Genomic DNA, 16,659 nt, shown 5'->3' with positions numbered 1-16,659 from the left:
TGCAAATGAAAAAACAGATGAAAACATGAAAGGACAATATTTTTCTGTCATGTTGTAACTGTATGCAAACCTAATGTTCAGCTCTAATAAAAGTATGTTTTAAACAACATTTAACAAATTAGATTAGCTTCAGAAAATGAAACAGCAGCTCAGACTGTTTGGTCTTTGAATAGTAGCTGATTATTATGGCTGATAACAACTAATCAATTAATTTACAAATAATTGAATCTTTAGTCTTTTATAATCATGATATGCAACAATATAACCCGAAACAGCAGAAGGTACGAATGCAATTCACTACTGAGTGATTCATCATTGCGCGTAGACGATCTTCGGCAGCAGTGACACGAGGGGACGTCGCTCTGACGGGTTCTGCCGAACATTGCCGAAGTGAGCCGGAGCACCGCGCACCTCTGATCGGGCTCCTCTCGGTGTCACAGCGGCTCTTTGTCGGGGGCTGAAGTCACTCGCACTCTGCCCGCTGTCTCACGGACGTGTGTAATGTCGGCAGACGGACACCAGGACTCACGCAGCGGCGGTAGCAGAGCGACGTAGCATCCCCACATCTCCAGGCGACGGAGGGTTCGCTGGGCTCGGCTCCGACAGCAGCAGCAGCAGCCCGGTGTCCTTTGTTGTGTCGGCGGCAGCGGCAGCTGGCGTTGCTCCGAGGAGACGACGACATGTCTGCGGGGACAGAAATGTGTTTTCGTGTAAGGGACGGAGCCTCCTGGCGTTGAGGCGCGGAGGAGATACGGTGACTGCGGAGAAAGTACCCTCGAGTCTCCCCTGTGCCCGCGCCCGCAATGTTGGGATAACGGCGGCATCTCCTCACACATTGAACGACGTTTGAGACGGTGAGTAACGTCCATGTCCCCCAGAGCCGTGAGGGCAGCTGTGGGTCTGAACCAGGGGCTGTGCCGCCCCGGTACAGCTCGTTCTGGCCCAGCTGCAAGTTACATCACCGTTTCATTCGGGTGGCTTGGAGAGTGTGTACCTCCACAGAGAGCAGCCAGCCCCGGTGGGCTACATTCCCACACCCCCGTGGCAAAGCTCTTATGTAACCCTATGGGATTCCTTTCTGTCAGGCTTCCTGTGCAGGAGACGCACAAACACTGGCTGGAATTCGTCCATGTGTCCCGCACAGGAGGCTGCTGAGGACCGGGGCAGGGCCAAGTTAGACTGCTGAGGACAGGTTTAGACCGCTCAAGACAGGGTTAGGACCAGGTTCGACTCCTAAGGATCCATATAGGGCCAAAACTGCTGAGGACAGGGTCAGGACCAGGTTTAGACTGCTTAGGACGGAGTCAGAACCAGGCTAGACTGCACAGGACAGGGTTACATGCATTGACAAATGTTAGCTGCTTAGGTAAGGCGAAGAAATTCTTGGACTGTTCATCATATGTGCACTGACCTGTCATGTGGTTCAACCTGTGCAGCAAGTTTCAGTTGTTGAGGACACAGTCAGGAGAGGTTTGTCTGCAGAGGAAAGGGTTTCAAAAGGGTAAGACGGCTTAAAGTAGTGCAAGGACAAGGTTCGACTTCTTAGGGTGGGGTTAGGACTGGGTCAGACTTCTTAGGGTGGGGTTAATGCAGACTGGTGGCACACAAGGGCTATACTGGATTTTCTGTGCACCGGCAGCTGCCAGCAATAAACTGTTTAACTTCAGGTTTCTGGCTCCAGATGTTAGGGTTCAAAGTCTGTGGGAGAGGGTTTATCCTGTGCTGTTCAATATAAAAAGTTGTATATAATTTAAAAAGCCTCACTGCCTTTTGTACGTTAACACCCTCAATCATATCAGTCAGCGGGGCTCTGAACTCATGGTGAGTTTGGCGAAATGATTTTAAAAGACATGGTCTGATGTCATGTTTTCGGCTGAAAAACAGTACAAAACCACAAAGATATTAATCTTCACTGTCACACAAGGCAAAGAAAAACAGCAAGTCGTCACAATTGTGAGACTGGAACCAGAAACTGTTTGTAGCTGATTCACTGAACCCCCTGGGCATGTCCACACTTGGGGCTAAGGTGTGATCATCAAATTCTTGTACTTAAGTTACTCTGTTTGGACAGCATTATATTACAAAAACAAGCTATTGCTGTATGATACAGTATTCAGATGTTTGTTAAGTTAAATCAATCGGGAGATGTCATTCTGTCAGAAAAAGTAGTGATATATTAGACACTGTAAATAAATATTGCCGAAAATTGTGTAATGCCATACTGTTTAATTGAATTTGTCCTAAAACAGGTAAATGTAAAGAAAAAAATTGGTTTTAGTTTACATTGTGTTTTTTACAACTTGTTAGCATGTGATGTTAGATCTTTGGAGGCTGCTGTATGTGTGACACAGTCAAGAAGGGAAATCTGTCCTTTCCATAGACTGTATATAAAGATGGACGTTGCATCTCCATGTCCTCCCACTATCCAGAAATGAAGCCAAAATATCACAGATGCAAATGCAGCCATCTTGAGACCAAGACTAAGTGATTAAGTGATGGGGCTGCAGTATCAAGGTACCGCCAATAAATGCACTTGACCAATGGGAAGTCAGTCTTAGCTGTCAATCATGATGTTTCACCCCAATTATATAGCATCAAACAACTAAGTCAAACCAAACTTACCAGAAAAAATTACATTTGAACAAACATCAGTGTAATAAGAACTATGGAAAATGACATATTTGAGAACACATTGTTGGATGTCCCATCCACTAATGTGGAGGAGGCAGGCTTTATGACCTTTTCTGCAGCCAAATACCAGCAGGTGATTATATCAATGTCCTGCCGCTCACAGCAGACATTTGGACTTGTAACAGTAGGAAACAGGTGGCGCGGCTCAGTTCAGGCGTTGAGTTAAGCCATCGATATTATTTCCCTCTGTGACTGGTGTCCTGGGACACATCATTCCTCTATGGGCTGTTTAAATATTCCTTTTCTTCCACAGACCTCTCCTACGTCTCTCCCCTTCTACGAGGGAACAAACCACTAAGACAACACCGACCTCACCCCTCCGACCTCCGCCTGTAAACCAATGATGACGTCCCCGGACTCTCCCCCGCTCGTTTCCCCTTCTCCATGCCCTGCTCCACCTCCGTCTGTACCCTCCTCTCCTGTGCCCTCCTCCCCAGCCCCGTCTTCCTCCTCCCTGCCTGCCCCACCCTCGCTGCCTCCCACGGGGGAGGTGATGGTGCTGGCGCTGGGCAGGAAGAAGCAGAGGGTGCTGATTGCTCTCACTATCCTCCCCAACCTCTTCCTGGCCTTCCTGCTCTCCTCTGACCCGCTCATCACACTCTCCCCGCCCCACCACTGCCACCTGCCGGGGCCCCTGCCGTCGCTGGAGGTGCTGAATGCCTCGCTGCCCTGGGAGAAGTCGGAGAGGCTTCGGGACAGAAGGGGCCCATCCCAGTGTAAGCAGTACGTCAACGGCAGCCAGTCAGCAGTGGTGGACTGTGTGGCTGGCTGGGACTACAACGTTACAGAGGGGCTGAGGAACAACATTGTTACGGAGGTAAAGCTCCAGCTCTTTGATTACAGTCCTGACCTTGATCGCTGTCTCAGCTTTTTGTTTGTGTGGACTTAAGTTTGTTCCTCTTTTAATTGTCTTGCTGAGCGTGCAGTCTCTCTTTTTGCAATGCTCTGCTAAACTTAAATTTGGCTGCACATGCGTCTGGATCCAGAGCGGCTCCTCATCAGCTTTTAAAGGACCAGAGCAGTTTTTTAAGTTATTAATTGGCTTTTTCTGTTAAAAAAGTGCTGACCAAGTGAAGTGTTGTTGTGGTTGTTTGAGCACAGGGATCGTTGTGAAAACTCCTCCTTTCTGTAAGAGGTGTGTGATATCCCTGATCCCATTTCCCTACAGTAATCTCCTGTTGTGGTTAAGAAGTGATCCAGTAAACTCTGCTGCTGTTTTCCCATACAAACCACTGCTAAATTACAGAATTACCAAGAATCACAGATGATTATGTTATACTTCTATCAAACCAAAATTAGTAGGTATACACTGGTTTTTAAACCTGACTAAACCCGCTAAAAAGGTTTCTGACTCCTTTCCCATTGCCCTTAGAGGAGTGTGTTTTTCAGTTTTTTCCCCTGGTGCATCGCGTTCAATGTCACCGTAAAGTGAGATGCTAAACAAAAACTCTCCCCTTGCGTTCTTGCTAAATTAGTGTTACCTTGGGTGTCTCGTTTCCATCACTGCCAATCAGATCCAGAACTGATTTAGCCGGGAGTGAATGGCGATTGTATCCATTCCCATTGTAGACAAAAGCCATATGTTAGTGTGGGTAGTTTTTTTTTTTTGATCAGTGGAATAGGGGCTTTGGCTTGGCATTGCCAGACTAGCTTTTTGCATTCGTGAATGGTGAGATGTCCAATCTGCGAGTCGGAAAAATACGCACAAGCAGGCTCATTGGTGTAGTTTCCAGGCTTTGATTATATATAATAAAACAAACAGGGTTCTGATTAGTTCATCAGTATCCACTTACACAAGCATCCACTCGCTCTGTCTGCATTTTCGTTTCACATGTCAGGTAGGTTGTAGTTGTAGCCTTTAAAATTATTAAATGGACTTCCCCACACTAATGGATATGTTTATGCCTCCACACCAGCGACAGGCTCAGTCAGAGTTGTGATGGTAGTGTGAAGAAACGGTCACCCATTGAGAAATGTGATTCTAACCTACGTCAGTGTGGTCGTGAAGAGATATGATCGAGAGATTTCACTGATATATGACGCAGGTCTGAAATATCAAAGCTCAGTAAAGGGACACTGTGCTGATTTTAGTTTTAGTGTCTCCAGATTGTGCGTGAAGTCGGCAAAGTAAAATACCTGTTGCCATCTCTGCTGCAGGCTCCAGTGTGTATTAGGACGGACTAGCACAACACACCACCCGACTGTCAGAGGTCCAGTTGCATTGTTGGTAATGTAGGCACCAGGTTTTAACAAGGAAGAGGATAAAAGCTCATCCTGTGTGTAATAGTGCTAAACACGTGCAGAGCAAAACAATGCGAAGAAGCCAGTGAAGCAGGTTGAATAAGGCTCAGTGACTCATTCACAGTTTCGCCGACGTCACTGTGTCGACCTGACATAAAGAGACTGTAATCTGCGACACGTCTGAAACACGTCACTGGGGAGAACCAGTCCGTCCATTGAAACGAATGGACTCCGAGGTACAGGATCGTCTTAGGAGTCATTCTATGGAATTGGATCAACAGCAGTGTGTACTTAATGGGGATAGAACAAACACAGGAACAGAGCCTTTGAATTCCTTGCTCAAGGGCACCACAGTAACTGTTTGTAAACCAGGGATTAGGTAACATTGCCACCTGACCACAACTTTGCATCTCTTAACTGTAGCTTGCGTTGAGTTTTACTTTGCCTGTAAATAGTTGTTGTTTCTCCTAATATAGTTTTTGCTCATAAATACACAATCCCTGTTATGAGAGGATGACGTAAAGAGAGGGAAGTATAATAATAATAATAATAATAATAATAATGAGGCTGACAGTGGAGCTCTTGTTTCTAAATGACATTAAAGATTCTGTCTGACTCACATGTCTTTTTTGGTGATACCAGGCACGTGATAAACAGGAATGATACGCTGATGCATTGTCAGTTCGTAGACTTCTTGTGCTGTGCTTGACATTTTGACTTGCATGGTCAGTGTAGAGAAGCTCACTCATTTCTTTTCAGAGCTGGATTTCATATTGAGACCACTGGATTGGTGTGATTACTGTCTTCAGCAGAGCCTGGGCAGCTGCTCGCAGTTTTCTTCTAAAGGCAGGGGCTCCGTGGTTTGTGTGTCTGTTTTTATTCCGGCGAATGCTGATGTAGGAACCACACCCAGTCCTGAATTCTGCGGTATTAGGTCAGTTTGCTGTTAATCCACCCACACCACTGCAGCTGAAGATACAGAAACGCTGCCATGGGAAGCATTTAGCACTAGCATTTATCTGGAGGAAATGCATCTGTGCTGACAAAGAAGAATAAAATGATCATGGTCTACATCGCCCAGGCAGACAAGCACAAGGATGCTGACATACATCAGACATGTGTTTTTTGCTGTCATGATTATCTTTTCCTCCCTTGCTGCTTGGCTCCTCACTGCTGAGCTGGCCGTCTGAGCAGGAAGCGGGAAGCTCTCTGATCAGTTTCACCACTCCTGCTGATCAATAAATACTCCACTGAACATCTCTTAGCTAATACTCTACACATAATTCTTATTATTTCTTCATATTTAATAGGATTTGCAGCAGAATATCAGGATAGATATTTGTCATCCAACAAAAATGTTGTGGGAGCATTGTACAATAGTAGTTGTATCTCTCTGGTGTGTTTGTGTGTATCAGGCCCTAAGGGGCAACATTTTGAATCAATAAACAGGACTGTTTGATGACACTGCTCTGTTTTTAAACGAGGTTTCCATCAATAAATTGTACTGTACAGTGATTAGTTTGAAATTTAATATTAGATCAGCTAAACACAAACATTTTTACATTTTCTTAATGGAGTGTAACAGTGACGTGCCACTTTTAGAGCGGCTCTGATTCCGGAAGTAAATTTCCCATTCATTTTCTTCATTGACGTTCAGAAAACCTTAAAAAATAAGTATTTTAAACCTGGACGCAGGCTGACCAGCTACGAGAGGAGTCGTGACCATAAAACATTTGATTTGGATAAAGAATGGCAAAGGTACAAGACCATGTACCTAATTATTGGGACAAAGGAACCATACATTCCATAAACTTAAAATACCATAGATTGTTTTCATGTCGTCATCTCTCCTGTTGTTCTCAAGTGGCAGCGAGGCAGCGCTCCCTTTCAAATGACCTGTAGTCAGAAATGTGAAAGGCTGCTGATTGGTGCTCAGGCTCAAAACCAGCCTGAGGGGTTTCCAAAACTGGTTTGTGTTCATTTTCCCTCCTGTTGTCCAAAGCATTCCACCCACATTAGCACTGAAGGTTGTTGTGCTGCCACTCATGTGGAGCACTGCCGTGACTCAGTGCCTCAGCGACCTGATGCCTGATATCATGTGGCAGGCTTTTATGTTTCTGTGCACGGGCTCCGACCATACAAGGCCTTTTTTTAAAAAATTTTATCAGCAGCCCTCTGCTCTCCCTCTCTCTTTCCCTTCACATCATTAAAATCATTTTGCTTTCAGCAGGCCGCCGACAGCGACATTAGAAGAGCTCAGCTGTTAGTGCAAAATCAGTGGGTCGACTTAATGTGATTAAAACTCACATCTGAGAGCAGATATGTGTTTTTTCTGTTTAACAGATGTGCTGACTTTCCATGTGTGTGCACTGCTTTATGATACATGTGACCAGACTGTCTCTAATACTACTGTTACTACCATTACTGCTTCTGTGGCTGCTTGTACTACTAACAATAACAGTAATACACTACTGTCCTCTGACTATTACGACCACACACTCTGTTACATCACTTGCTCACATCTTCCTGTATCATGACTCTAAAGAAGGTTTAAAACTGTGTCTTTTTCTCAGCCTGGGATCTAATCGGATCTAATCCAGGCCTGTTGACACCATGACTGTTCATTATTATTTACCAGTGATCCGAAATAACCCACATGGAAAAGCCATATACAGAAACGTACAGTTCCAGTTTCATCAACAGCGTTTGTTTGTTTTGTTTGTTAGCAGGATTATGTAAACACGACTGAATGGATTATCACAAAACCTGGCGGTATGGGTAAATTTGGTGGTTTTGCTTAATATAATCGAACAACTTTCTGTACCGTATCACAATTTAGTGATATTCAACAGGTTCATCGATTATCTTGAAAAAAGCTCAAAGGGTGATTTAAAAAATCTAATTATTCTCCTGCTGCTCCTGATTCTACCTGATGTTTACATGACCATTTTTTTTGTCTGTGTGTGTTCTACAGTGGGATCTGGTGTGTGGTCAGTACTGGCTGGTCCCTGTGGAGGAGGTGTGTTTCATCCTGGGCGTCCTCACTGGCTGTCTGGGTCTGGGCTATGCTGCAGACAGGTAATAAATGCTAAACACACACATGTAGACAGACAAATTTAACATTTGGTCTTCACAGAAGTGTTCACAGACAGGTAAAGAAGAGGAAGATCATCTTTGCCTGCCCTTATTATCTTTGGATGTTGACTAGGAGACTTAGGACCGTTCCCCTGTTGTACCAATGTACAGGTGCAAACTTTCCCCATGAGGATGAGCAGCTCAGATAATAGGATGTTTTCCCAGCTACCACTTTAGTAGTGACTCAGCAGTATTTTCATGTTCAACAAATCAGGGAATCCTTTGTAATACCTCTTTAACACCAAAATTTGCAGGTATACGCAGATTTTTAAACGTGGGTTAACCTGCTAAAAAAGCGACTTAATGTAGCTGGTTTTCATCGTTGTCGATTAGAACCAGAGCCATTTAAAACCTGTGTCTGCTGCAGAGTCATTTGACCTGGGAGTGAAAGCTTATTGTATCAATTCCCATTGCAGACAAAAGCCAGATGTTAGTAGGTGTTGGTGGGGTTTTTGACCAATGGAAAAGGGGCTATACATCCCTAAGGATGAGCCTGGAAGTTAAAAGAACAGCCGGACATTTCAGATTCTGCAGGTCCTCGTGTCAGATTTGTTCTTGAACTCAAAATTGAATATAATTGTGTGATTCAGCATTAAATATTTTTTTCAATTTAATTCATTTATTTTATTTTATGGAGCCATTCAATTTCTTTTCAATCTTGATTAATTTTTATGTTCAAATGAAATTGCTGTAGATTTACTGTGACTGCCAGTGGTTCCAATGTGAGTCAGCAGCCGGTGGCCACCAGTCGACAGGAAGACAGATTTAGTAACAAGCGCCCCTAAGGGCATCTCACTGGGGTTTCCATCACAGACAGTTTGCTACAGACACACTGTGGAATATATTACAAGCCAATTTACTGCACATAAGCAATGAATGATATAGAAGTAAATAATGAAAAAAACATTTCTAAGCGTCATTATGCTGGATTTTAGGACGTCATGCTCGGGAGTCGCCCTTGGATCACCCCAAGTATTTTAGATAATTGATATAATGGATCTTGTGTGTGTGTGTGTGTGTGTGTGTGTGTGTGTGTGTGTGGTGTGGTGTGTGTGTGTGTGTGTGTGTGTGGTGTGTGTGTGTGTGGTGTGTGTGTGTGTGTGTGTGTGTTGTGTGTGTGTGTGTGTGTGTGTGTGTGTTTGATTGAAAGCCACACAGGGGAAGCTGTATTTCTGGGGGCATTGTGAGGGATGATGGTGCCACTTTAATCAGCTAACAGCCTTCATTAATTTGCTGACCAACTGAGCATAGCATCTGTTTGTTAAGACTGGTGAATTAACGCTGCCTCCTGTGGATGCACAGAGAAGAAAAGAGAACTGTGTTAATCTGCAGCTTTGGAAACAAAACTGCTGTTACATGCACGAAGCTGGAAACTGGCAAATCATCACTCGGTTATATCCGTCAGGAAGTTGCTAGTATTTGTTGTGAGGTCTTCTTGTTCTCACCGTGTTGTTGTATAATAACACAAGTGTGTGTGGGTCATGCGGTCTTTCAGTGTGCATGTCTGTGTCTCTGCAGGCTGGGCAGGTCCAAGACTCTGCTGACCCTCCCTGACCCTGTCGGTGGTGTTCGGGGTGCTGGTGTGCGTCTCTCCGTACCCCTCCATCTTCATCGTTATGCGTTTCTGTCTGGCGGCTGCCTAGTGCGGGAGTCTACCTCACTCTGTACATCACCAGTGAGTATTTTTGAAGGAGGCACCTCTGATACACACTGGTGCAGTAACTATCTTGACCTTCAACCATGAAATCGCAGGAGGGACTGAAATAAATAACATCTGGACTGAAATAAATACATCTGGATATAAACCATTACTTACACGTTGTAGCTTTGAGCTTTAACAACCAGACAAAGTGAATAATTCCAAGTAGAGGACAGTTTTAACCCTCGGAAAACGTCCTGCAGGCCAATCTTAACCGGCTGCAGGACATAGTTGTTGCATGATCCTATTTAAATCTATGTATCTAGAGATATTTAGAATCTGAAGTATGTTTAATGTTTATTTAGTTGTAATAAACATGTTTATTATTTCTATTTAAAAATGTTTCGACCAATTTCAAGAGTTTTTATAATTTATTATGATTTATTGACTTGCATAACCTTTTAGCTTAGCTTGTACAGAGTTTAGTTGTGTGAAGCATTTGAGATGACAAAATGACATCACAGTAAGTGAAAATACCAGCACTAGCACCAGCAGACCATTTGTTTGGAATATTAATAAATCAATCTGTGTTCACTCAAAGGTACGTTTGCGATTTGCTCTAATCCTGTAATGATTATGGCTTCATAAGGGTTAGAATGTTTTGCAGCACAATAACACATTTTCATCCAACTTCTGTCGCATCAATTATAAGGTATGTGTATTATCTGTCCATCCACATGCTCTTTTGCCTGTGCACAATGGCAGATATAGTATGCTTCAGTTTGCTTTCAGAGTCCACCCCCTCCAATATAAGGTGTTTGTCTGTCAGGTCTAGAGCTGTGTGAGCCCTCTCTGAGGCTGGTGGTGACGATGCTGGCACGGGCTGATGACTGTAGTGGAGAGCTGCTGCTGCTGGCCGTTGGCACTGGGCTGCAGTCCTGGAGAGGCCTGCTGGGAGCTGGGGCCGCACCGCTGACACTGTTCCTCAGCTATGGGTACGGTTTGGAGTCTTTGACTTTAATCAGAAGCATTTTTCTTTTGACTGATGTGTTGGAAGCTTTTGCGGATTGTATTGATCCAGGGCCCCCTCATCCACCCTGAGCCCTTCAGCTCATGTCGGAACGCATCAGGGCCACTTTGTTTGAGGTCTCCACTCCCTGTAAGGCCTCTGTTTCAAGATAAGCTTCCATTTCAGTTTAATAATCAAATTAACAGAGATTATAGAAAGATTACTGGCAATGAATTTCAGGTATTAAAAAGAATGGAAGAAAGCTGGATTAAGAACTAAAGGCCCACGCTGGTTATTTTCCATGTCGAAGCAGCAAATCTGGGTAACAGCACAAAATCCTCCAATGTGTATATACTGTTGCTGCTGGGTAAAGGTCAGCATAGATCGAAAAGTATGTGAGGCTTATATTTTGTCTCTGCTCTCCTGCAGCATTCCTGGAGTGTTTCCAGAGTCCCCTCGCTGGCTCCTTCTGTCAGAGCGATCTGCAGACATGAACTCGTTCAGCGAGAGAAGAAACTCCAACAGAGATGCGAGGGATGACGAGAGCTTCACAGGTGTGTTTGTGTGTGTGCAGCGACGGGTTTACTTCCTCATTCTGCTTCGTAACATGAGAGCGACTCGTCAGTGCCGGCCTGAATACGCGTTCAATTTATCTAGTGTGCATTATTTATATGTTCGAGTATCTATCACACACCACATCACCACCAAGAGCACATAATGATGATCAGTTCTAACCCATTATTTATTTAAGGCTCCTCAATAACATTGGACTTTCAATGGAGCACAATGACCAACCAGCCGCTACATAGTCATCTGAGCTGGAATTTCACTCGACAGTTTACATGTAAATGTTGTGAGTCGACGTAACTGAACAAGCTAAAAGCATCAAACAAATCTTCCACTGTGTTATTCACTTGACACTACTTTACTCTGCGATGTTACTCACATTTGGGATCACACTGCTAGAAGGCTCCAGTAACCTGGGATTTGGGAGGGGAAGTGATTTGCTGTCAATACAATCACAGACACAGAGCAGACAGACATGCATTGTGGTTAACCCAGGGTTTCTGCTACATGCAGCTCAACACTTACAAATGATTACCGCCGCTCTCCACTTTCCCGCTGAACTACGCTCACTGTACACTTGGACAATAAACACTTACACTAAAAGTTATTAGGACCCGTACAGTACTTGAAGTTCACTTTCTGTTTGTTTAATCCACACTAGAATTCATAAACCACCAATTTTCCATAACAAAAAAAGTCACAGAGTTCACTCGCCACAAACAACATGAGACCTGCACTGCCAGGACATAACGGCTTAAGTGGAAGTGAACGATCCAGATTCCAACCCTAACCCCCTTCAAACCATGAACCTACTTGACAGTAATAACCACTGCACCACTTCATAAATGAATATGCATATAAATAAATAAATGAAACGAAAATATATGTAATTAGACATTTTATATGGTTCAAGGTCAGTCATAGAAGTTGCAGTTGTTGACCAATGCAACAATAAACACTTACAATGTCATTTTCTCTGTGAGTTACTATAGATAGTGGGTTATAAACGTGAATCTGGGTTCTTCCTCTACTGTGTTCAAATTAAGTGACCTGTTCATGTGCTGTGGTGTGAATCGATTGAGCTTATGTGCTCCTGACATTGACTGAGAGCTATTGATTCAAAGAGGAAAAGCGGCTCATTTCATTATTTTCTGTGTTATTGGACTGTTAATAAAAAGAGAAATGCTGTAGTTGTCCTGTTTGTTTTCTGCAGAGCTGGATTCAGAGCCGTCCACCTCCTCCCGCCCCCCACCTGTCCTTCCCCGAGCTCTTCCACAGCAAGAACATCTGGAAGAACATGTGTGTGCTCGGCTTCACCTCGTAAGTCATCCTGTGCTTTTGTCATTCATTTACACCTCTGGAAAAACATGGCTGCTGACTCCGTGTCCTTCCTCCCTCAGGTTCATCTCTCATGGCATTAGTCACTGCTACAGCTCGTTCCGAGGTGACGTCAGAGGCACTGCCCCCAGTTTCTATTGGATGTACCTGTTGCCTGTGTGCGCAGGCGGCGGCGCCTGGCTCCTGCTCTGGACAACCGTGGACAGGTGCGGTCGCCGCGGCATCCTGCTCCTCTCCATGACGATGACAGGGCTGGCCTCTTTGATCCTCCTCGGACTCATGGAGTGTAAGTGGGCTTTGGTCGGCAGCAGGATGTTGTTTTCTCAAGGACATCTAGAGTTAAATGAGGAGAGCTATTAATAGTCTTAACCAACAAGGTGGGACCCCCCCCCTCTAATGAACTCCCCTCTGCTTTTACCTTCATTCCAGTTAGGACAGAGGGAACCAAGACACACATCCTTGTTCCTTAGTGACAACGGAAAGAATGTAAATGTTGATAGATCTCAGACCCGTGGTCGTAACGTCACTGCGTGATGTTGACCTTGTGTTCCACGATTAAAATCACACCTGTCATCTTTAGTCAAGGTGCCTTCGTTCTCTCTATAGAGAAACACGCTGTCTCCCCCATGTGGCCATTATTGAGCACGACATTGAGTTTATATAGGACACTGCAGTGGCAGCAAAGTCAAAGCTGTGTCAGGTTGTGCTTTAACCACTTATTGTGGGCTGAGGGGGGTGCAGAGGCCGTCACCTGTGAGGAAGGTTTTAGGTGAGTTACTCTTCTACTTCACGCTCTAAGTCAGTGAAGGAGGTTTAAGAAAAGCTGAGGGAGGTTGATTCAGTTCAAGTCAACAGGCATCATGATGTATTATCTGAAACTGAAAAGTAGAAATGCTGGACTTGATCAAGATAATACATCATCCCTAATGGGTGTCCCCCCCCTCCCTTCTTCCTCTTTTCTTTCAGACCTCAGTGAGACGGCCATCACCGTTTTCTCAGTGCTGGGTCTGTTCTCCTCTCAGGCCACTGCCTCACTCTGCATCCTCTTTACCGCAGAAATCATGCCCACCGTTATAAGGTAGGACAACGCACGCACGCACACACACACACTCACACACACACACACACAGACTCACACAGACTCTCAAAAAGTGGACTCATATAGTTCTGCAGAAAAACCTCTTAAGGTGTAGAAGGCTTGTGGAGCCTGCTCAGGATGCCTACATGAAAAATACAGCCAATCATGACTGAGGAGAGTAGGAATCTCCATCAGTAGCTGTCAGTAATGATGAGACATTTTCTGACATCTGGAAATGTCTCCCTATTAACCTGGATCACTCGTATACGAATAATACATCAGTGAGCTGTTGAGGTGCTGGTAGTTGGTCGATGTTTCCATTTGTTTCCAAACTTAATGCAAAACTAAGCTAACAACAAAATGTTCTCTTCTAAGACCTTTGGACCCTATTGTTCACATCTTTAATATAACTGTTATTAAATCCAGAAAATCAGACAAAAAGTGTGTTCACAAATTAACAATTCTAACACTTAACACTGAATCTGAAATAACGTGTTGGTATATGTCAAATCTGATTGGTGTGTCTGTGCAGGGGCATTGGCGTGGGCATCGTACTCGCTCTGGGCTGCCTGGGCCGCCTCAGCTCCCCGCTCATGGACCTGAGGAACCACTACGGCTACTTCCTGCACCACGTAGTCTACTCGTCTCTGGCGCTGCTGGCCGTGTTGTCCATCCTGCTGCTGCCCGAGAGCAAGAGGAAGCCGCTGCCACAGACGCTGGCCGACGGGGAGCTGTACAGACGACCCCCGCTGGGCAGGAGGAGGAGGGACAATGTGCCACTGCTGGCGACGCCCAACCCAGAGACCTAAACGATCCAGAGACAAGAGGCATAGACCGTGTAGCGTTTGCAGCCAGGACATTACAAATGTCATGTTCCTGCAGAGGAGAAAAAGGATGGAGCGGTGCAGAGACTTAAGATGGATGGAGACAGAATGAGGTCGAAGCTTCCTGTCTTCCCGACACAGGCTGATGGTTCAGCTGCCAATATTCTACATCTTCATCTTTCTGTTTCCTGTCATTTAGACGTGTTTGAATGTGTTTGAATACACTCCCACACACACCATCTTTCTACATCTCCTCATGACAGACCCCACACAGCAAGATGTTGGCTGCTTATTACTGACCATCCAGACACAACGAGGAACTGAAATTATTCTTTGTCTAAACCTGCGTAGACTGTTTTTTTTTTGTCATGTCTGCTGTGTATGACGACACAAAATCTGCTCAGAAGTGTACGAAATTACACAAAGGTAGATTTTGTCTACTTCTTTTTTAGCTGACACTCCAAACAGAGTAGGACTCTGTTCTCTGACGTCTGTTCTAACACTATGGGGGCTGTGGGTGATACATGCCGTGTAAATACTCTAGACTTAGTTTCTTTAACTTAAGCTGAGTTTTGGAAAACTATGCACAGTATGCTATGCAGTGGAGAAGCAGTGCAGAGGAGTTTGTGAGCACAAATTAGCTATCATCAATATTGAGATCAGAGGCAAATAAGCAGAACAAAAAGGCCTTTAATCAGAATATCATGTTCGAACCACCGAATCTGGCCTGGAGCCAGCGATATTTATAACTTATGTTGTTAATAAGCATAATCAATAAATTATCCAGAAGCTGGAGGCTTTTGGTTCTAAGCTAAATACTGTTAAATTGGTTTGAAATTATGTGGCATGAAGGAAAAGTTCCATTTTCTCCGGTCCAGTGACTGTCACAACATTCCTGTCTGCATGTCTGGAGGAACTTGAAGGGCTGGTTTTCTTTCCTCTGTTTTACTTCAGTAATTCTCTAGATGGCCAGTCTCCGCTGTAAGAGAATAGACGGGTACAAACAAACTACATTAGAAGTTTTAAAGTGTCTTGTGTGTAACCAGACACATACATTTTTTTTGTCAGGACATGGAGGTCGTTTGTTATTTGAACTGAATGTTTTATCAATGCTGGAGAAAGGGCCCGATGACGACGCTCTGTGAGGTCTAAGTGGGAGCGGGTGAGGGCCCCTGCAGCTCCGGATGAACCCACCCCTCTACTCCTCCTCGGCCACACATCAGAGATGGCTGTTCTTTATTTTGAGTGTGAAATCTTGACAGCGTCTTTGTGATGATGTGCTCGGGTAATTATTTTTCTCAAGTCGGGTGAGTGGCATTAAGAGAACGAGGTGGGGGGGGGGGGGGTTGAGGAGCTATTGAAGGACACTGAACCTCTGCTGGCGCCCTCGTCTGTCAGCCTTTGGTAGTTTTTCTTAATGTCCTGTATGTTGCACTCAACGAGTCCAAACACTTATACACTGATTGTTGTTAACTTGGCTCGAGTAATATTATTATACCTGACAACACTGTTGATCTGTTCAATGACGAGTGTGATGTTGTTAACTCTGTAGCCTGATTTCATGTCAAATTAAACTTGTTACACAAACGACACATGGACGTTTTTGAAGTGGTGTTATGGGATGAGTCAGAAAAAGCTGCAAATGCATGAAAATCAAAAAATGTCACTTTGACACATTTTTCTGTGTAACTGGGTCATTTTAGATAAAAATAGAATCTACTGGTATAAGATGAGTAAAAATTTAGATAGATGTATTTTTAGGTTGAATCCCACAGATCGGAGAGTCAGTCTAAAACACTAATGAAGCCTGTCTGTACTGTTGCATACATTTAACGTCAAGGCGAGAACCTTTTTGTAAAGTCGCCTTGAGGATACAAATGTGTTTAATATCTCAGCATCACAAACTACAATGTGCAGTATCACTAACTCAGCTGAAATAACAGTCACTACTTTACACTAACTATATTTCACATATCATTCCAGATACATGCAGGAGTTTCTGTGAGTATGAATGTTTCATATGCATAAACTCCGATAAAATGTAACTTTACATATTTACCCATGTTTTCATATCCAAGCAGAAACTACTGTAAACTGCACCTGCTCCCTTAAAAATAAAGAGAGGTGGGTTTTCAGC

General features: G+C 44.2%; 1 protein-coding gene across 1 annotated transcript; it reads left to right on the top strand.

The window, feature by feature from the left end:
* The first annotated feature begins 408 nt into the window (after positions 1–408).
* slc22a17 (solute carrier family 22 member 17) lies at positions 409–16,114 on the top strand. Its single transcript, XM_034572026.1, is given in 13 exon segments — positions 409–854; positions 2,945–3,508; positions 7,907–8,010; positions 9,586–9,613; positions 9,615–9,707; positions 9,709–9,742; positions 10,536–10,701; positions 11,145–11,269; positions 12,496–12,527; positions 12,529–12,602; positions 12,683–12,906; positions 13,587–13,698; positions 14,231–16,114. Coding segments are annotated over 12 exon segments (1,746 nt in total). The 5' UTR covers positions 409–854; positions 2,945–3,031; the 3' UTR covers positions 14,508–16,114.
* The last annotated feature ends 545 nt before the right edge of the window (positions 16,115–16,659 follow it).

The sequence above is a fragment of the Hippoglossus hippoglossus genome, chromosome 20 (genome assembly GCF_009819705.1).
Source record: "Hippoglossus hippoglossus isolate fHipHip1 chromosome 20, fHipHip1.pri, whole genome shotgun sequence".
Taxonomy (NCBI): domain Eukaryota; kingdom Metazoa; phylum Chordata; class Actinopteri; order Pleuronectiformes; family Pleuronectidae; genus Hippoglossus; species Hippoglossus hippoglossus.
Note: the sequence above shows the minus strand (reverse complement) of the source record. Positions and strands in the feature narration are given on the sequence as shown.